Source organism: Lepus europaeus, chromosome X, assembly GCF_033115175.1.
Source record: "Lepus europaeus isolate LE1 chromosome X, mLepTim1.pri, whole genome shotgun sequence".
NCBI classification, from domain to species: Eukaryota; Metazoa; Chordata; class Mammalia; order Lagomorpha; family Leporidae; genus Lepus; species Lepus europaeus.
Window position 1 is genome coordinate 62,309,739 of NC_084850.1, and position 18,818 is coordinate 62,328,556.

The 18,818-nt window shown below is 39.4% G+C and overlaps 1 protein-coding gene and 1 pseudogene across 9 annotated transcripts in view; one reads left to right on the forward strand and one right to left on the reverse strand.

The window, feature by feature from the left end:
• The window catches only part of ATRX (ATRX chromatin remodeler), a 202,620-nt gene that overhangs the window by 74,606 nt on the left and 109,196 nt on the right, over positions 1-18,818 (reverse strand). For 7 of the 9 annotated variants that reach the window (XM_062184328.1, XM_062184324.1, XM_062184322.1 and 4 more), the window contains 5 exons: positions 17,526-17,701; positions 14,833-14,950; positions 9,271-9,404; positions 8,553-8,641; positions 8,253-8,425 (listed from right to left, as the gene is read on the reverse strand). In XM_062184328.1, the coding sequence (XP_062040312.1) occupies positions 8,253-8,425; positions 8,553-8,641; positions 9,271-9,404; positions 14,833-14,950; positions 17,526-17,701 (690 nt within the window). The remainder of the gene's footprint in view (positions 1-8,252; positions 8,426-8,552; positions 8,642-9,270; positions 9,405-14,832; positions 14,951-17,525; positions 17,702-18,818) is intronic. The other 2 variants (XM_062184325.1, XM_062184321.1) reach the window with 1 other exon arrangement.
• Positions 8,917-9,083, forward strand: LOC133753949 (U2 spliceosomal RNA; annotated as a pseudogene).

The following is an 18,818-nucleotide window of genomic DNA, read 5'->3' on the forward strand; positions in this document are numbered from 1 at the left end:
CTGGAGGCCGACATCCCATATGAGTGTCGGTTTGAGACCCGGTTGCTCCACTTCCGACCCAGCTCTCTGCTGTGGCCTGGGAGGGCAGTGGAGGATGGCCCAAGTCCTTGGGCCCCTGTATCCACATGGGAGACCCGGAAGAAGCTCCTGGCTCTTGGCTTCAGATCGGCACAGCTCTGGCCATTGCAGCCAATTGGGGAGTGAACAAGCAGATGGAAGATCTCTGTCTCTCCCCTCCCTCCCTCTGTGTAACTCTGACTTTCAAACAAATAAATAAATGTTTAAATAAAAAAAAAAAAAAAACGCTGTGTGTGTTCTGATTGTTCCACCAACTCACTATGCCCTGTCTTTCTCACCAGGCCTCTCTAATCTTCGAGACACACAATATTGAAAGTAGGCTAATAACCCCACAATGGCCTCTAGTGTTCAAGTGAAAGGAAGAGTTGCACATTTCCACTTTAAATCAAAAGCTAGAAACAAGTGAACTGAATAAGATGGCAGCTGAGTAAGGTGTGATTGTCTCCTCATATAAACACCAATCCGAACACATATTCACATAACAAACAACCTTCACAAGAGCTAAGGAAGTCAGGTAAGAGACCACAGTTCCTGATTTTAGCATAATGAGACGACAAGACACATTGAAGAAGGCAAGAAAGAAAGTTTCCTGATAGCACCCCTGCAACAACTCCAGGCAGTGCAACTTGGAGAGAGGTGATCCTGCTAAGGGGAGGGAGAAGGAATTAAATCCAAACCTTCCACTAGAAACACAGTACCAAGCCAGCAAGAGTATAACCTAGTATCAGGGCCCCTTGACTCCTTCTCCCAGGCCAGCACCACCTGCAGACCGAGTCTCTGGATCAAAGAACAAAGGGACTACCTCTAACCACCCCTTCCCCATACTCAGACAGAAAAGTGAAGAAAGAATTCCAGGTGCTGCAGAAGCAGGGTAGGAAAGTGAATATAAGACTTAACTTTAGAGCTCCATTACTGCAGTGAGATTCACCATCAGATACAGTCCAAAGATTCCTATCCCCAAAGCCAGAGCTCACAGATACAGCCTCTACAACTGCCCCAGCAACAAGCAGAAATCTGTGCCTGAGTTTGGAAAGACTCATGTTTAGAGTTTGAGTGTTAAGCCAGCTGCATGCAGGCCTAACACACACCCCAGAGACTATGCCCATCTCTGTGGCTGAGAAACTCATGTGAGTCACCTTAGTATATTAGCCTGGGTGGTAAAGGGACTGCTTCTACCACTACTCTGCCAATCTCAGGTTGAAAGGGAAGAGTTAGACTTCATTCGCAGGGGAGTAGGGTAAAAAACTGAGCATAGGGCATTTCCTTAGAGCTCAGGTCAGACCTGCCACAGTGAGACTGAGCACCAAATAGAGCCCAAAGTCCCCTATTTTCAGTATGACACTCACAGGTGGAGTCTTTGGACCTGTACCCCAGTAGGATGGTCTCATGTTTTGCCCTTTATCATAACCAGTGTGACATGGTTTAATTTAAGCCTGGGTTGCCAAGGGACTACCTCTATTACTTTTCATCCAACAAGAGACAGCAAAGAACAAGGCTTCAGTTACTGGGAAGTAGAGCATAAAAGTGATCCCAAGACTAGTGTTGGGACCTAGTGTTGAGCTAGTAAATCCTAACACTGGGCAGATCCCAATGGTCTCCATCAGGTCAGCAACTGCAGACAGAGCCTCTGGACTCGTCCCAGTGCCAAGTGGAAACCTGTCGTACCAGTCTGTCAGACTTAAATTCCAACATCAAATGTAGTAGACACAAACCATTACACCATCTCAACATAAGGCAGCCCACAGTAGCATGGGCCTGGGTCCTACCCAAGGGCTGTGCAGGTCTCACTGGCTGTGAGCTCTGAGTGTGATCTAATATGGCATTGGTTGCCACAGTACTGCCCACCTCATTCTTCCTCCAACTTCAGGCAGCATAATATGAACAGAATAGCTGACCATCTGAGAGAAGAGAAGAGGGATAAGTGTCAAGTCATTACAGAGGAAACTGGGGCCAGTACCTACACAGTGAGGACCAGAGCCAGGCAGAATCCTATTGTGTCTGACTACAGGCCAATGTCTGTGGATGAGATATCCGGGCAAAATTCCAGATCCAGGCAAAGAGGTGTAGAGATAGGTGAACCTTTTTTAGACACTTCTAATTCATTTCTTTTTTTTTTTTTTTTTTTTTTGTTTGACACTTCTAATTCAATCTAAATATCACTTCCAAATGCAGATTAGTGATAAATCTGGGATGGAGCGCCCTCTAGTGGTGAAATAGAGATAAAATAACAACAGCAGAGTTGGAGAAACCTTGAAATAGGGTGTCTTCTAGGGCTGAAATAGCTGAAGTATCCACAGGCTCAGAGAAAATAAGCAGAATGTTTAAAATTTCTAAAAGAACAGGCATAAACAAAGAGTATACAAAATGCTAAAAGTACCTAATTTTTCGATACACAGATGATGTAATATACAAACAAGCATCAAGCAATTTCATGGAACAATGACTTCATCTGAGAAACAAAAGAATTCATAAGACAGCAAATGATAGCTGCAAACTCCGAGATGCAGAACTCAAAAGAACTCTTTAAAGGAAACTTGAGCTTCAAGAAAACAAAGACATGACTCAACATTCTATATGTGAAACTTGAGACGGGGGCTGGCACTGTGGCTTAGAAGAAAAAACCACCACCTGCAGTGCCACCATGCCCTATGGGAACCGGTTTGAGTCCCAGCTTCTCCACTTTTGATCCAGCTCTCTGTTATGGCCTGGAAAAGCAGTGGAAGATGGCCCAAGTCCTTGAGAGCCTGCACATGCACGGGAGAACCAGAGAAAGTTCCTGGCTCTTGGCTTTGGATCGGCACAGCTCCAATCATTGCAGCCAATTGGGGAGTAAACCAGCAGATAGAAGTCCTCACCCTCTCCCCCTCTCCCACCCACCCTTGCATAATGCCATTAAGAACATTAATGATTCGTGAGAGAAGGTCAACATATCAACATTAACGAGAGTTTGGAAGAAGGTGACCCCAAATCTCACATATGACTTTGTGAGATTTAAAACCAGTTGAAAGTAACTAGAAATGAAACCTGAGTTGATTCTTGTGGATCAAGAAAGAAGAAAGTTTCTTGAGATTGGTAAAAATGCTTAAATGATAACAAGAGCTCAGAATATTACATAAAAGAAATTGACGATACAGTGGAAGGGTTGGAGAGGATTGATTCCAGTATTAAAATTTCTATTGTGGGTAAAATGCTATCAAATTGCTATAGCATTAAGTCCTGCTGTGAAAACATGCATCAAAAAACAGATCAGAAGATGGAGCAAAATTCATTATCAGATTTTAACAAAGTGTCATACACAGCCTAACCTTCAGCAATCATCACTCATATCAAGACAAGACTCTACAAGTTAAAGACTATGACTCATTGCGGATTCAGATGATTTGCACTTGTAGCAATAAAGACTTTTTAAATTAATGTAGGCATATTTATTAGACATATTATATACTCATCAGACATGTAATATCACCATTTATGTCTGAATGAAATTAAAACTTACAGATATAGCATTGGTGAATTTTCTTATTTTATCATCCACATGGATTGTGAATTTCTGTTGCAACTAAGGGAATTGTATATATATATATATATACACATATATATACACAACACATGTACATGCACATACATAACAAATGATTTAACTAAGTACCTGCTTTTTATAGATGAAAGGAAAAACAAAGGGCAGGGGCCGGCACTATGGCATAGTCGGTAAACCTGCAACCTATAGTGCTAGCATCCCAAATGGGCACCAGTTCAAGTCTCAGCTGCTCCAATTCCAATCCAGCTCTCTGCTATAGTCTTAGAAAGCAGCAGAAGATGCCCTGAGTCCTATGGCCACTGCAACTGCATGGAAGACCCAAAAGAAACTCTTGGCTCTTGGTTTTGGATCGGCAGAGCTCTGGCCAATACGGCCATCAGGGGAGTGAACCAGCGGATGGAAGACCTCTCTCTATCTCTCTGCCTCCGCCTCTCTGTAACTCTGCCTTTCAAATAAATAAATAAATCTTAAAGGGGGTGGGGCACAAGTGGTGTGGCACAGCAGGTTGGGCTGCCATGTAAGATGCCCACATCCCATATGGGCACTGGCTGGAGTCTCGAATATATCACTTCCAATCCAGCTCCCTGCTAATGAGCCTGGAAATCAGCAGAAGGTGTCCTAAGGTTCTGGGCCTCTGCACCCATGTGGGAGACCCAGTTAAGGTTGTAGGTTCCTGCCTTTATCCTAGCCTAGCCCTGACCATTGAAGCCATTTAGGGATTGAATCAGTAGATGGAAGCACGTGCTCTCTCGATCTCTCTATTTCTCCCTCTCTAATTTTGCCTTTTAAAATAAATAAATAAATTTTTAAAAAGAAAGTAAAAACAAATAGAAAATTAAGACAGGGCTTTAAAAAGTTCAAAAAAACAAAAGATAAAGTCCATTTTGGTGCAAAAAAAGTTTCAAATTCCTGTTTAGTCTTTTCATAAAACACATTCTTCATAAACTTTTCACTTGGATTTCTATCAAAATAAATTTGGATTTCAAAAGTTTTTGTATCAAAATGAATTTATTTTTCAATTCTACCTTCTACAACTGTTGAAATACCTTATATACCTTCATCCTTAACTACTTGATGTATTTTAAGTAAATAAATGATCTTTTATTGCATTGACAAGAAACACTGTAGATTTTAAAAAGAAACTATCCAATCATTAAAGCATTAAGTGTGGGGCCAGCACTGCGACACAGCGGGTAAAGCGGCCACCTACAGTGCTGGCATCCCATATGGGCACCGGTTAGAGTCCCAGCTGCTCCACTTCCAATCCAACTCTCTGCTATGGCCTGGGAAAGCAGTAGAAGATGGCCCAAGTGCTTGGGCCCCTGCACCCGCGAGGGAGACCTGGAAGAAGCTCCTGGCTTCGAATCGGCACAGCTCCGGCTGTTGTGGCCAATTGGGGAGTGACCCAGCAGATGGAGGACCGCCCACCCCCACACCCACCTCTCCTTCTCTCTTTGTGTAACTCTGACTTTCACAATAAATAAATAAATAATTTTTTTAAAAGAATACACATTAAGTGTACGTATACTAGATAGGAGAATAGTGCTGTGGTTTGTAACCTCTGAAATGGGAGAAATTTGATTCAAAACAACCACATTTGTTGTTGAGATATGGTAGGGGCAGGTATTTGGCACAGTGGTTAAGACAACACTTGCAATGTCTACATGTCTTTTCAGAATACCTGGGTTTGAGTACCAGCTACATTCCCTATGCTAGCTTACTAACGTGCAATGAAACAGCTGGTCATGGCTAAGTGGTTGGAGCCCAGTTACACATGGGAGGGACCTAGACTGAATACCCAACTCCCAGTTTTGGCCTGGCTCAGCCCCAATTATTACATGCATTTGAAGAATAAATCAGTCCATGGGAGACCTCTCTCACTCTGTCTCTACCTTTCAAATATGCAAAAGAAAAAAAAGAGCACTACAGTAGTAGAGAGTTTAAGAGGTAATGAGATAGCCGGCGCCACGGCTCACTTGGCTATTCCTCCGCCTGCGGTGCCGGATTCTGTCCCGGTTGCTCCTCTTCCAGCCCAATTTTCTGCTGTGGCCGGGAGTGCAGTGCAGGAAGGCCCAGATCCTTGGGCCCTGCACCCGCGTGGGAGAACAGGAGGAAACACCTGGCTCCTGGCTTTGGATCGGCCGCCGGCTGTGGTGGCTATTTGGGGAGTGAACCAACGGAAGGAAGACCTTTCTTTCTGTCTAACTCTGCCAGGCAAAAAAAAAAAAAGAGGTAATTACACTATAAGAAGGATGAATGTTTTTCTCAGGACAGCAATTTATTTAATTTATTTATTTGAAAGTCAGAGTTACACAGAGAGAGAAAAAGAGGCAGAGAGAGAAGTAGATAGAGAGGTCTTCCTTCTGCTGGTTCACTCCCCAATTGGCCACAATGGCCAGAGCTGGGCCAATCCAAAGCCAGGAACAAGGAGCTTCTTCCAGGTCTCCCACATGGGTGCAGGGGCCCAAGGACTTGGGCCATCTTCTACTGCTCTCCCAGGCTATAGCAGAGAGCTGAATCGGAAGTGGAGCAGCCGGGACTCAAACCAGTGCCCACATGGGATGCCAGCACTGCATGACCCACTATGCCACAGCGCCAGTCACAAGGACAGCAATTGTTATACAGCAAGGCTACCACACAGATTTTGCCTTTCTCACACACACATCTACTTCTGTTAAACTGACACTGCATAGGCTGTCACTAGATGCAGCTGCCTGATCTTTTAATTCCCCGGCCTCCACAACTACAACCAAAACAAACTTCTTTTCTTATAAAGCATCCAGTACCAGGCATTATATTACAGCAACAGAAAATGGACTAAGACAAATAGTAAGCTCCAAGAATGCATCTTGTTCATGGATTTATCTGAGCTTATAAAACAGTACCTGGCATATGTAAGCACTCAAATATTTGCTGAATGAATAAATATGTTACATTAGTGCTTAACAGAATACCCATGCGAAAAATTACTTTAAAATGTAAATGTTTACCAGTTAAGCTGACTCTAAAATAATAAATAATAAATCTAATACTTTGAATAAAACACTAGCACAGAAATGAGGATACTGTAAGGTAAACATAAATGACTTATTTAAAATGCTATTTCTCAGAAAAATCAGAAAGTTAATGCCAAATAATTAAAACAGCAGTTTTTTGAAATGAAAATGATGTAGTAAAATATTATACCTCAGAATCATTTACTTTTTAATTATAGATTTATTTATTTATTTGAAAGGCAGAGGGACAGAGAAGCAGAGGCAGAGAGAGAGCAAAGTCTTCCATCAGCTGGTTCACTCTGCAAATGGCTGCAATGTGCAGGGCTGTACCAATCTGAAGCCAGGAGTCAGGAGTTTCTTCCAGGTTTCCCACACAGGTGCAGGGGCCCAAGGACGTGGGCCATCTTCCACTGCTTTCCCAGGCCATAGCAGAGAGCTGGATCGGAAGTGGAGCAGCCAGGGCTCAAACCGGCACCGATATGGGATGCCAACACTGTAGGTGGCAGCTTTATGCGTATACCACAGCACCGGACCCGAGCCATCTACTTATTTAATATACCTTCTATAATATATATATATATTGTATATATAACATATACATAATATATATATGGAGAGTGAATCAATGGAAGGAAGATCTTCTTCTCTGTCTCTCCCTCTCACTGTCTATAACTCTACCTCTTAAATAAAAAGTAAATAAAATCTTACACAGTAATGATTATGTATGATGCATGAAAAAATATTCAGGATCACTAGACATCTAGGAAATGCAAATCAAAACCACAATGAGCTTCAGTTCACCCCAGAATGGCTCTCAGCAAACAACAAATGCTGGCAAGTATGTTGAAAAAAGGGTAACCTAATCACTGTTGGTGGAAATGTAAACCGGTGCAGCCACTATGGAAGACAGTATGGAGATACCTCAGGAAGCTGAATATAAACCTACCACATGACCCAGCAATACCATTCCTGAGAAGTCATTAAAAGAAGATTAGATCAGCATATGAAAGAGTTATCTGTACCACTATGTTCACTGCAGGTCAATTCACAAAAGCCAAGACATGGAATCAACCTAGATGTCCATCAATTGGTGACTGGATAAAGAAACTAAGGTATACATACACTATGGGTAAAAGGAATGAAATCCTGTCATTTTCAACACAATGGATGCAATTGGAAACCTTTATACTTAGTGAAATAAGCCAGTCCCAAAAAGAAAAATATCATATGTTTTCTCTGATATGCAATAACTAATACAGTACATAAAAGGTAATCTATAAGAGTGTAATTGACATTTTGAAACTCAATGATTTGTTAGAGCCTTTGTCTCTACTGTTGAGGAATAGTGGTTATTTTTTCCATACTATCTGTTGAATTCTTAGTGTAAGGTTCATCTTATGAGTATAAACTAAAAGGTTCCTCAATCTGTTTATAGGAAACACATGAAATTTCTATACCTTAAATAAAGTGTAAAAAATCAGATATTTCTTGTAATGATGTGCACCTCATTATCCTAAACTCTTATCAGTTAATAAATTCCTTTGAGTCAACCAGTAAGGACAACAAATAACTAAAAAAAGGACTAATAACATGACATTTTCTAAATCATCATGTATAAAGGCCACATTCTTTAGACTCACTTTCTTCCAGCTTTAAAGAAACTGAAGGGTTGTTTCCTGTTTCATCCACATTTCCATCACCACCTCCTCGAGACCTTGAATTCCATACTTTAATCACTTCAACATCATTGTCGCTGCCACTTCCACTTGAGCTACTATCTTTTTTCCCCTTTTTTCCCTTTGTTTTCTTCTTTCTAAAAAAGGGGAAAACTCAGATTGTAAGAAAGTATAGGAAATAGACAAATGCCAATCATCAGAGGACAATGAGTAAGAAGGAGTTTTAAATGTGTCAATATAGGGTACAAAAAGTACTCAATTTACTTTGTATAATCATCGGAGCTTAAACTCATGGAGGTCTCATCAGAATCTGAAGCTATAAATTCATCCATACTGTCTTCATCAAAATATCCCTACAGAAAAAAAGACACGTTTTAATAACTTATTTCAATTTATATGAGGAATTATAGTGATGTTTATTTCCCTTAATCATAAGTTAACTGACATGAAATAATGCAGGACTGAAGAACTATCATAGATTTTAGAGAGACATGACGGATAAGACTATTATATAATGGTGGTGGGGGTGGTGCTCCCGGAATGGATCATGAAAAAGAAACTTAAGTACAAACATTAATGAGACCCAAATAAAGTTTGATTTTTAGTTAATAGTATTATACCACAGTTAATCGCTTCTCGGCCTTTTGGCTAAGATCAAGTGTAGTATACCACAGTTAAATTTCTTGGTATTGATCATTTTACTATAATTATGCAAGATGTGAACATTAGGAGAAGCTGGGTCAACTGATGAACTATTTTTACAACTTACACAAGTGTAAAATCATTTTAACCTTTATAGAATGGGCTCAATAAAAGATTAACATTTAACACTTCCTGAAATCATAACACATTCAGGACATACTGCAATAAACTAGAAAAAAAAGTTAGAATTAATACACAAAAAAGCAATAGAAACTCTTCCCTAAGCATACACTACTTCCAAAAAATACCTTTTCAACAATTTTTAGGTTATCTCATTTACCTTATTTTCTTTGCTAATATAGTCCAGCTGTAAACACCAAGGATGAGTCCAGATTCTACTTAACATCTGAAAATCTTGGAAAAGTTTTGCACCTGCCTTTCCTCTTCCGCCTTCACTGCTATTACCTACACCTGCTCAAAAGAAAAAAAACAACAACCTTAATATACGAGAATTCTGTTTCACCCACTGTGTTTCTAGATTACAGGTCTTAACCTTACATGTGATAGAAGGTATTGGCAATGTGAAGAAGCTTACAAACTGTCTTTAGAAATAGATTGAAACACATAAAATAAATGAGATTATGAAATAAGCTGATCATATAAAAGTTATCAAACTACTAAAGGACAAATGTATGGTACAAAACATATGTGACTTTTGAAAACAGTGAAGTAACAATATACATAAGGCAGTAAGCCTATTGCATACCTAGAACTTTGAGTACTGATGAACATAAATAATTTTAAGACATTAGTAACATAGGGCAAAAAATATCCCTGACTTCTTTGGTGAAGAAGTTAGTTGTTATACTGCTATAGTCTAATTGCCTATACTAATAATTGGGAAAAAAATGCTGCCGTTTTAGAGGCTAGTGAAAATACATAATCTTCTTATTCAGGTTTTTGTATACCTCTAAATTATATCCACCTTCAATTACAAACTCATGTTATAGGTAAAGTCTTGCTCCATATAGACTGCCCTTTAGCTAGCGATTCTCTATAGCTACACTTATTCAAAAAAGTATAATTTTAAAGATTTATTTTACTTATATGAAAGAGTTACAGAGAGAGGCAGAGACAGAAAGGTCTTCCATCCGCAGGTTCACTCCCCAGATGGCTGCAATGGCCAGAACTGTGTGGATCCGGAGCCAGGAGCCAGGAGCCAGGAGCCAGGAGCTTCTTCCAGGTCTCAAACATGGGTGCAAGGGCCCAAGGACTTGGAACATCGCCTACTGCTTTCCCAGGCCATAGCAGAAGTTGGATCGGAAGTGGAGCAGCCGGGACTAGAACCAGCACCCATATGGGATGCCAGCGCTTCAGGCCAGGGCTTTAACCCACTGCGCCAAAGTACCAGCCCCCAAAAAGTATAATTTTAAAAATTGTTTTTGGGCCGGCGCCGTGGCTTAACAGGCTAATCCTCCGCCTTGCGGTGCCGGCACACCGGGTTCTAGTCCCGGTTGGGGCACCGGATTCTGTACTGGTTGCCCCTCTTCCAGGCCAGCTCTCTGCTATGGCCCGGGAGTGCAGTGGAGGATGGTCCAAGTGCTTGGGCCCTGCACCCACATGGGAGACCAGGGTAAGCACCTGGCTCCTGCCTTCGGATCAGCGTGGTGCGCCGGCCGCAGCACACCAGCGGCGGCTGCCATTGGAGGGTGAACCAACGGCAAAGGAAGACCTTTCTCTCTGTCTCTCTCACTGTCCACTCTGCCTGTCAAAAATAAAAAAAAAATTGTTTTTGAAGTACAAGATGTAAACATTTGCTTTGTTGTTTTCATAATAATTTCAGAGTACTATTCTTTAAAACTACAATGAAAAGAAAATGAATACATATTTCATTAATTTTAAAATTTCTGATGGAATGAAAAAAGAGCACAGCCAATTCAAAGAAAAAAACAGCATTCAAGTAATTATATATTTTCTTAGCCATAGTACTAAATGCTGTTAAGTCCTGTTTCCATAAGTGATGGGAAAAAATTCAGTAATGACAGGAAATAATAAAACTTCATAAAAATCTGTAATTGCTATTATGCTAACAGATATATTTCCATTTTGAAAATCAGAAATCATTGCTATAAAAATGAAGGATCTAATTTCCCAGAATTCAGTTGTTCATAGCAGTCTCTTAAAATATTTATTATGTCATGCTTTATTGTGTTGTCTGTGTTACTTTTTTAAGCACAGCTAATCAATTATGTTAATATCCTCAAAGAACCCATTGTTGGTTTCAAAGATTTTCTCTATTTTTGTTTTTCCTAAAAAATTTTATTTACTTATTTTCAAGAGCAATAGAGAAGGACAGACACAGACACAGATCTTCCACCCACTAATTCACTCCCAGAACAGCGCCAACATATGGGCCCAGGCGAGGCCAAAGCAAGGTGTCTGAACTCCATCTGAGTCTCCCAAGGTGGTTGCAGGGTCCCAAGTACTTGGGTTATCATAACCTGATTTACCAGTTGCATTTAGGAGGGTGGTAGAGTGGAAATGAATTAGCCAGAACTCAAACCAGTGATCACATGGTTTGCTATTGTTGCAAGTGATGACTTAACTCACTGTACCACAATGCAGGCCCTTGTTAATCTTTTTTTACTTTTCTTTCTTTTCACAGTAATTCAAAGGGAGACAGAGTGCCAAAGACAGCTTCCACCTGCTGTTTCACCCTCCAAATGCTCCCTACAGCCTGGTATGGGCCAGGGAACTCAATATGTCTCCCACATGAGTGGTAGGACCCAGGTATTTGAGCCATCATCTGCAGTCTCCCAGGGTATGCATTAGCAAGAAGGTGGATCACAAGCAGAGTAGCTGGGACTCAAATTTAGGCACTCCATTAGAATTTGCAGGAGTCACAATAGGACGGGTTAACCTGTTGTACCAAAATGTACACCACGTATTTCTTTTTGCTCTTCCGTTACATGTATTCTTTTTTTTTTAATTTAAGATTTATATATGTGAAAGAGTTACAGAGGGGGAGAGGGAGATTTTCCATATGCTGGTTCACTCCCCAAATAAAGAAATTGTTGGAAAACAGATACGATTAAATTGGTACTGGGAAGTGTGAAACCAAAGTTGCACAACACAAAGAGGTATATAGGCAGCAACAACAAAAAGGAGAAAGAGGTGCTGCAGCTGGTGGAAGAGGTCAGTGCCAAAACTAGAACCAAGGATTTAGTAACTATTATGGAACTATGGATAGGAATATGCAGATTACAGTGGTTGCTCCTCTTCCAGTCCAGCTCTCTGCTGTGGCCTGGGAAGGCAGTGGAGGATGGCCCAAGTCCTTGGGCCCTGTACTCGCATGGGAGACCAGGAAGAAGCGCCTAGCTCCTGGCTTCAGATCAGCGCAGTGCGCTGGCCATGGTGGCCATTTTGGGGGTAAACCAACAGAAGGAAGACTCCCCCCAACTATGCCTGTCAAAAAAAAAAGAAATATTACACAAAACAAAAGTATAACAATAAATGAAAAAGAAGAACACACAGGGAACCAAGGTAGCATGCCTAAAATACAATAAAAACATGAAAGAGACAAAAGAGAACAATTTGGATTTCAGAAACTGGAATGACCAGACACAGACTATAACCGTTTACCATATTTAAAGAAATGTCAGAGGAAAGCATGAAAATTCACACAGAGATAAAAAAAATTGAATTAGCTGAAAATTACTAAACAGAAATTTTAAAGATTAAAAAAAGGTACTGAGCTTTAAAAAAATCTTCATTACAACATACTTCACACATCATACGATTTACCATACAGAATTCAATTCAATGGCTTTTTCTATATTCACAGAACCATACAACCATATTATAATTCATTTTTTAAAAGATTTATTTTTTATTTATTTGAAAGGCAGAGTTACTAAAAGAGAACGAAAGAGACCAATATATACCACTATTACTAAAGGAGCTCACTTTAGCTATTATGGAATATTATATTAACATGTATATACAAACATCCAGCCTCTTTGTTTTAATCAATTATTATATCTATTATGGGCTAAAGACACCTTCTAAATCCTATCTCCTAAACCTGGAGTATAGAATAGCAGGCCTTCGGGCCATGTAAGATCATTTAGTCTGGAATCTGCCAAGGCAATCACAGAAGGAACTTGTAATTCAATAAATCCATAACAGGCTAATTTTAAGTTGATAATTTTGTAAGGCCAACATGATATTATTAATATCCAAATAGGCAGATGAAAGGTTTCCGAACTCTGCAACCAAACCTAGCACATCATTTTGGGAAACGTACTATCATAAATAACCAACAAGTAAGAAATGTCACTTCAGGGTTTGGGACTGTAGTGTAGAGGGTGAGGCTGCGGCCTGCTGTCACAGTATCCCATATGGGCACCAGTTTGAGACCCAGCTGCTCCACTACCAATCCTATAGTCTAGGAAAGAAGTAGAAGAAGGTCGAAGTGCTTGGGGCCCCACACCTGCATAGGAGACCCAGAAGAAGCCCCTGGCTTCGAATTGGCCTAAAGCCATTTAGGGAATAAACAGCAGATGAAAGATCCATATCTCTCCCTCCCTCCCTCTCTGTCTCTCTCTGCCTTTCAAACAAATAGATAAATCTTAATAAAAACAAATCACTCCAGACCACAGACTTGGTTTGGTTGTGTGAAGAGGGACAACCTCAGGCACACAATGGGACACACACCAAGTTTACTGATAAAAAAAAAAAAAAAACCTATTTGGTGTATTTTTAGAAAGTATACCAAAAAAAAACACAAAAAAGTCTTAATAGCAAAACCGCCCAGAAAACCATTTGTTGAACTTTAAGCATTTGTGTAGATTTTTATCATAACATGGAGAGTATACTACATTCCCTGCCTTGCATTTTGCCTTGTTTTACCTTCAATCATTGTTAACTTGATAACTGAAAAACAATGACATGGACTTAATTTGCATGCCTTTTATTATTAATGTGGCTGAGCATTTTTGGAAAACACTCTGTACATAAAATATAATGTTTTGGAGTGAAATGGACATTTTGAGATACAATGATTGTTTATAGTTAATCTCCTAGCATTTTCCCCCAAGGTTCCACTCTCCCGCCACACACACTCGCCAAAGGACTGCTACAGATCCAACTCTGTAAGAGAAGACAGAGGAACAATGCTTCTTTTGTTGAACTCTTTTACTTACTGTAGGGTTAACTTTGCAATCATTAAGTAAACTAAAAGTAGATCTCAGTAAAAATTAAGAGTGGGAATGGAAGGAGGAGGAGGAAGAGGGGTTGGAGCTTGAACAGGAGGGAGGATAAGGTGGAAAATATTATGTTTCTAAATTTGTATATACAAAATACATGAAACTTGCATAACTTAAGTAAAATTTTAAAAATAAATAAAAAAAAGAAAATACTGAAAATTCTATGCACCTTCTTCTATTGATTTATTCTACATCCGTAACTTTCCTAAAATAAAATTTTTTCATAAATTAAGGGAATTGTTCCTATATACTGTGTATGTTTTTTCATCAGTTTATTTCTTGAGTTTAGTTTCAACAGTGTCAGGGTACTTCAAAGGGGTTGTGGAAAACAATTATAATAAAATTATTGTGGCGCATAATTTTTTCATATGTTTCATGAATTTTGAGAAATTTTTGTATAAATGTATATAAAAAATGTTTAAACCAAAATAAACTTATCTTTTAATTACATTTCCCACAAACTTGCTGAAGTATCCTCATACTACTGATTCTTCTTTAACAGAACTACTTTTTGCTTTTAAGAATAACTATTCTATTCAAATGGAAAAAAGAACAAACATGTTAAGATTCAAGAACAAATGCTTCAGAAAAAAATGTCTATAAAGAGAAAACAACAAACTAATTATATTGGTTACCTGTTAAGTGATCTAAGTAGTACTGATAGAGCTTGCATTGAATAGGAGTCATTCTCACAGCTAACACATATTCATGTTTTGGAGGCAGGAACTTTGTTAATGCTGTATAATCTTTCCTCTGTAATTAATAAGAAAAAAAAAGAAAAATCAGTTCATCTAAATATATGACAGGAATGAACTGCTCTAAACATTGTCACTGTGTATAATTAAAACACACATTTAAATAGGTACGCAAAGTACAAGAAAACATTTTCTTAAGTACATTTACCCTAAACATACAATTATCCACAATTGATTGTAGTAAGTGACTTTCATATGGCTGCACACTAGTATACTGGTAAAAAAAAAAAAAAGATTCCAATACACCAGCATAAAGCGAACAATTTAAGATTTCAAGATGGGGCCCAGAGCCATGGCATAATGCGTAAAATTGCCACCTGCAGTGCAGACCTCTATATAGGCACCGGTCAAGTCCTGGATGATCTATTTCTAATCCAGCTCTCTGGTATGGCCTGGGAAAGCAGAGGAGGATAGTCCAAGTCCTTGGGCCTTGGTACCCATGTGGAAGACCTGGAAGAAGCTCCAGGCTCCTGGTTTTGGAGTGGCCCAGCTCCAGCTGTTGCAACCTTTTGGAGAGTGAACCTGCAGATGGAAGATCTCTCTCTCTCTCTCTCTAACTCTGCCTTTCAAATAAATAAATAAATCTTTTAAAGAAAAGATTTCAGGATGGTATTCTCTGCATAGAAATAAGAAAATAGCAAACAATGAGGAGCGAACACAGTAGACAGTGCTAACAAGACGGCTTGCCTGAATCACATAATAAAACCTATGAATCAAAGACTAACACAGCTTAAGATGTCCTCTGAGTAAGTTATGCGAATGTGCCAAACAACATAGAACTACAGAGGTGGTATTGGTGCAATTGAAAAAACCAGCCATGTACAAGCACTCTTGAAACTATTTTATTATGTGGGTATGAAGAAGACATCCTCACTTACTGAAAAAAAAACAGAACACTAATGTGCAGATATAAATGACTACTTAAACCAGAAAAACGCTGCCTATATACTAGTACAATATAAAAACAGATTTTTTATAGGGGTATGTAGCATATCTAATAAAAAATGATGACTATGTCTCATCCAACCAAAATAAGAGTCTATCGCATTTGTTACAATAAATTTGTGCCTATCTTAGTATCTAACATTTTTAAAGAAAGTACTGATCTTAAGATCTATTAATTGCTGGGGGGCAGCACTGTGGTTTGGTGGGTGGGGCCACTGCCTGCAGGGCCGGTATCCCATGTGGATGCAGGTTCGAGACCCGGCTGCTCCACTTCTGATCCAGCTCTCTGCTGTGGGCTGGGAAAGCAGTAGAAGATGGCCCAAGTCCTTCGGTCCCTGCGCCAATGTGAGAGAAATGGAAGAAGCTCCTGGCTCCTGGCTTCGGATCTGCACAGCTCCGGCCTTTGCTGTCAACTGGAAAGTGGACCAGCAGATGGGGGAACTCTCTCTCTCCCTCTGCCCCTCTTTCTCTCTGTGTGTAGTAACTCTGACTTTAAATAAATCTTTAAAAAAATTGCTGGCCAAGTGTCTACATATCTACCTATTCATTCATTCATTCATATACTTCATTAAAGATCTGTATACAAACAGCACTATTAACCTGTTCAGACTACGGATATATTTCAAACTAACAAAACTGTTTCTTCAGGCTTTAAAAACTGACTCCTTCTTAAATCATATTAGTTTCCCAAAACCATTTCAAACAAGTGAGCCTTAGAATACTACCCAATAGAATTAGGGTGAGCACAGGAATTTCTTAATCATGACAACTCTGATCCTCTTAAGAACTCTATCTTAAGCATGAATAAACATTAATGTAGTAATGCAGGAGGCTTTATACTTAATAATCAACCACATTCTAAACTTCACACTGAAACTTAGAAATTTTTAAAAATCTATTTCTTAAATTCTTATTTATTTCATAAAAACAGAGAAACAGTTGCCCTAATCTTGTTCATTTCCCAAATATGCATAACAGTCAGGATTGTGCTGGGCTGGGCTAAAGTTGGGAACTGAAAGCTAGGAACTCAATCCAGATCACCCACATGGTTGGCAGAAACCCAAATACATGAACCACCATTGCTGCCTCCCATGGTCTGCATCAGAAGAAGCTGGAGTTGGGTTCTAAAACCAAGTACTGTGATGTGGGACATGGTCATCTTTTTTTTTTTTGACAGGCAGAGTGGACAGTGAGAGAGAGAGACAGAGAGAAAGGTCTTCCTTTGCCGTTGGTTCACCCCACAATGGCCGCTGCGGCCGGCACACCGCACTGATCTGAAGCCAGGAGCCAGGTGCTTCTCCTGGTCTCCCATGGGGTGCAGGGCCCAAGGACTTGGGCCATTCTCCACTGCACTCCTGAGGCACAGCAGAGAGCTGGATTGGAAGAGGGGCAACCGGGACTAGAATCCAGAGTGCCGGCGCCGCAGGCAGAGGATTAGCCTACTGAGCCGCGGCGCCAGCGACATGGTCATCTTGATAGCTAGGTCAAATGACCATCCCAGAAAAGTTTTTAAAAGAAGTTGAATACTGCAAACTATTCAAAACTAAACACTGACAAAGGAAGAAAGAAAACTTAAAAAACGTTTAAAGTCAGAAAACATTTTTGATTATTATGTAATATATTTGTACCTGAACACATCCAGCTAACATCTCATAGAGAATATGAGCACGTTTTTTCATCACTCTGACATCTACCATGGTAGAATCTGCACACTGACCATTTTGAATTGGATTTATGAATCTATTCCTGAACTCCTTAATGGATCCAAGCAAATTTTCCTTGATAAAGTTAACCATACAGTGATCTAAGAAAGAAGATATTAATTAACAATATTAACAATGGTTAAAAAGACTCACAAAAACTCCTAGATAAATTGCTCATGTCAGTAATACATGAAATAAAAGCATTAGAATTGAACTACAGAGAAACAAATATCAAACTAAGTATAGCATAAACATTAGCTATAAAGCTACTATAGAACTGGATTACCTAAATCAGATAAAAAATTGAAATAAAAATCATCCCTAAATACTATATACTAATTTAAAAAATACCTAAGGAAACTTTATTCTTAATTTTTATATTTTAAAGAAATGTATTGATACATGAGATTCTCAGGGTCATGGCAAATGCATGATAATAACTACAAAAGTTTTATCAATTAATAATGTGAAATTAATACAAAGAACCCATATTCAATGTAGTTCATAGACAATTCTAAGAATATCATACTTTCCTTCTCTCCTCCCTCTCTTAATTTTTTAAATAACATATTTTTAATTTACTATATAGTCAAAAGCTTAATACTATATTAAATAAAGAATTCAACAAGTAAAAAGTAAAAAGATCATAGTTCAGCAGGAATAAGGGCAAAGGTTATAAACAATGAAATGATTACCATTCACTCAGACAGTAAATTTTAAAATCATCATAGGTCATTAAAACTACAGTAGTGTACCATTCTTACCTATCTGGCAAACATATAAAACAAAATTTGACAAAATTCTTTTTGTAGCAATACTGATACACACAGACAATTCTTTTTATTACTGTTTTTAAATTTTTTTGCTTTAGCTTCCACATGGAAGGAAGAACATGTGGTATTTGTTCTCATTATTCTTTATAACATACATAAAATATAAGACAAGTACACTGTGGATCTAACCATGATTTTTATTTGGTCTAAGACTACACCATTAGAAAACATAGAACCCGGCCGGCACCGTGGCTTAACAGGCTAATCCTCCGCATAGCAGCGCCGGCACACCGGGTTCTAGTCCCAGTTGGGGCGCCGGATTCTATCCCGGTTGCCCCTCTTCCAGGCCAGCTCTCTGCTATGGCCTGGGAAGGCAGTGGGGGATGACCCAAGTCCTTGGGCCCTGCACTCTCATGGGAGACCAGGAGAAGCACCTGGCTCCTGG